At 38.2% G+C, this 2,421-nt stretch overlaps 1 protein-coding gene across 1 annotated transcript in view; it reads left to right on the top strand.

Annotated features, from left to right (window-relative positions):
- Positions 1–1,571, top strand: part of LOC138045286 (uncharacterized) — a 3,258-nt gene extending 1,687 nt beyond the window's left edge. Inside the window, exon 1 of the mRNA XM_068891726.1 lies at positions 1–1,571. This exon is cut by the window's left edge and continues 1,687 nt beyond it. Coding sequence (XP_068747827.1) covers positions 1–1,445 — 1,445 coding nt within the window. The 3' untranslated portion in view covers positions 1,446–1,571.
- Positions 1,572–2,421: the final 850 nt, after the last annotated feature.

Here is a 2,421-nt window from a genome sequence, read left to right as displayed (position 1 = left end):
AAGATGCTTTAACAGCTCTGTCCATATTTCCCAGATCATTTGATTACAATGCTGCCGAAGCCGTTTTCAAGGAAACCTTGGGCCCTGAAACTACACCGATTACGACGCTACGCTCCTTAAACAACAGATCTCTCGTTGTCGTTGAACGGGCAGGTTCCCATAGATATCAGATGCATCCTCTCATCCGCGTTTTTGCTAAGAAAATTGGTGAAACTGAAAATCCGCAGGTTTTACTTCACAGCAGAAAATTAGCTTGTGCCCACTTCATTTCCCGTCTGGAAGAAAATACACGTTTGTATTGGGGAAAAGACACGTGCAAAGAAGCCATCGAATCTTTCAGTGCAGACAGACAAAACTTCGAGCATTTCCTTCAAGTTTTCGCTAATAGTTTGGAGTCCCAAGAGATTACAACCTCGTGCTATAAGTTCCTCGATAGTCTTTTAGAAGCGCTCGGGTATTTGGAAAAGTGCATCTCATCGAAGGTCTACATCGAGATCTTGGAACTGCTACTTAGTAGCAAGTATTTTCAGGCGGAATCTCAGCCAGTGCATCGTGTGGAACTTTTGTGTTTTCTTGGTCAAGAAATGAGAAGGCTTGGTAACAAAACAAAATACAAAGGTCACATGAAAGAGGCTGATCTTCTCTTTACATCACACGTTGATGAATTCCAAACCAAGACGCTCTCGCATGTGTTCTACCTTCATAACCGAGCTCGTTTTTTATCAGAGGCGAACAAGCCTTTCGATCTTGAACCCAAAAGGTTGTACAATAAAGCTTTGGACATCTGCGAGAAGAATCTTCCTAACCATCCCGAAATCGCAGTCAACCTCTTACTTGCCGGAAGAAACGCTAAACGGCGCAAGAAGAATCCAGAAGCAAACAAAAAGTTTCAGCGGGCCTTTTCTTTGTTCAATAAACTTCTTGGAGATCATTTCATGACGGCTCAATGTTTAAAGGACTTTGCAGACTTTGTTTTCTTTGCAGAACAGAGTGATCAAGGGATAGATAAGGCCTTAAAGTACTACGGAAATGCCATGGAAGTTATGGAAAAGCTGGGAACACACGAGCAAAAGGAGAGCATCTTAACTCTAAAAAATTATGGAATTTGTCACATGAGAAAAGGCAAGTTTGAAGAAGCAGAGAAGCTGCTTTTAAAGGCAGAACTCGTTTGCGAGAGAGAGCTAGAGAACGCGGATCACACATGGAAAGTTATGGTCAAAACTCACCTGGGTCTCCTCTATTATGAAATAGCTGACAAACGAGAAAACGAAGAATCTGTTAGAGAGGAACTATTAAACAAAATGGAAGTATCGATGAAGGAAGGACTAGATATGTGCTACAAACTCAACGAAAGCATCAACGATTTGGGCAACAAGAATGAGATCTGGAAAGTCTTAAACTCGTACCCAGAAAAATTTCCCGAGGACTTATACCCTCGCGATTAAGTCCTGACCTTTTTCTCTCCTGCTGTGAAGAATTTCAAAAGTTAGCGGAGTTTTGAATAATAATCGTCCACAGGTTAAATCCAAGAACGCAAATTACGAAATTTTCGTTTGTGAAAAGACACTGAGGAACGTAATAATCATGGACCGTTAATTGTAATCGGAGTACTCTTGATTTAGATAACGAATTCTGATATTTCATCATGAAGCAATTGAAATTACACCTTTGAGTCCAGCAATTTAGAAACAAATGTTGCATGAAACCTTTAAATATCTAACAATATTGTTTTAATTTTTACCATATCATGAACTTAACCTCATACGTGTTTTTTCTTTAAAAGGAAGCAAGACATTAAAACAACCATCCTTATGATGGCTGGGACACTAACTGGATGAACTGGCGAAACGAATTTTGGTATTTTATATATATTTATATAGTGCAAAAACAAACTAAAATTGAACTTGTATCCAATGATTAATGGCCAATTAGCACAAGTTGTTTGTGATATCTGCAACATGTTAGCTGTTTTAATTTAGTGTAACTGTTTTAAAAAGTATTGCATTAGGTTTTTGTGGTATGCAATAATTGCCTTATCATATATTGTTTTTTTTTAGCTAGAAGTGTATGAAATCACATGCCGATCAGTTCACCTTCAATATTTAATGTTAAGGTAATTTTTGTTTTCTTAGAAGAAACAATGATTCAACCGGCCCATTCAAAGTCGTTTCCCAGAACTGGCGGTAATGAAATTAATACCTTAAACATGACTTGTGTTGTAAGCTTTGTCTATTCCTGGGATGAAGACTTTTCTGAACTCTTTCTTTCCGAGAGTTGGCGCTACATCCTAAAATAATCCTTCAAACGGCAAACATGGATCCATCGGCTTGGCGTCATCACTTCATCAAATTTACAAAATATATAAACAGCAGATCATCTCCCAATTAATTGATGATTTTTGTAAAGTAAATAGTTGAATGA

Source organism: Montipora capricornis, chromosome 4 (assembly GCF_036669925.1).
Source record: "Montipora capricornis isolate CH-2021 chromosome 4, ASM3666992v2, whole genome shotgun sequence".
NCBI lineage: Eukaryota > Metazoa > Cnidaria > Anthozoa > Scleractinia > Acroporidae > Montipora > Montipora capricornis.
The sequence above is the reverse complement of the archived record's forward strand: the minus strand, read 5'-3'. Positions and strand labels throughout refer to the sequence as shown.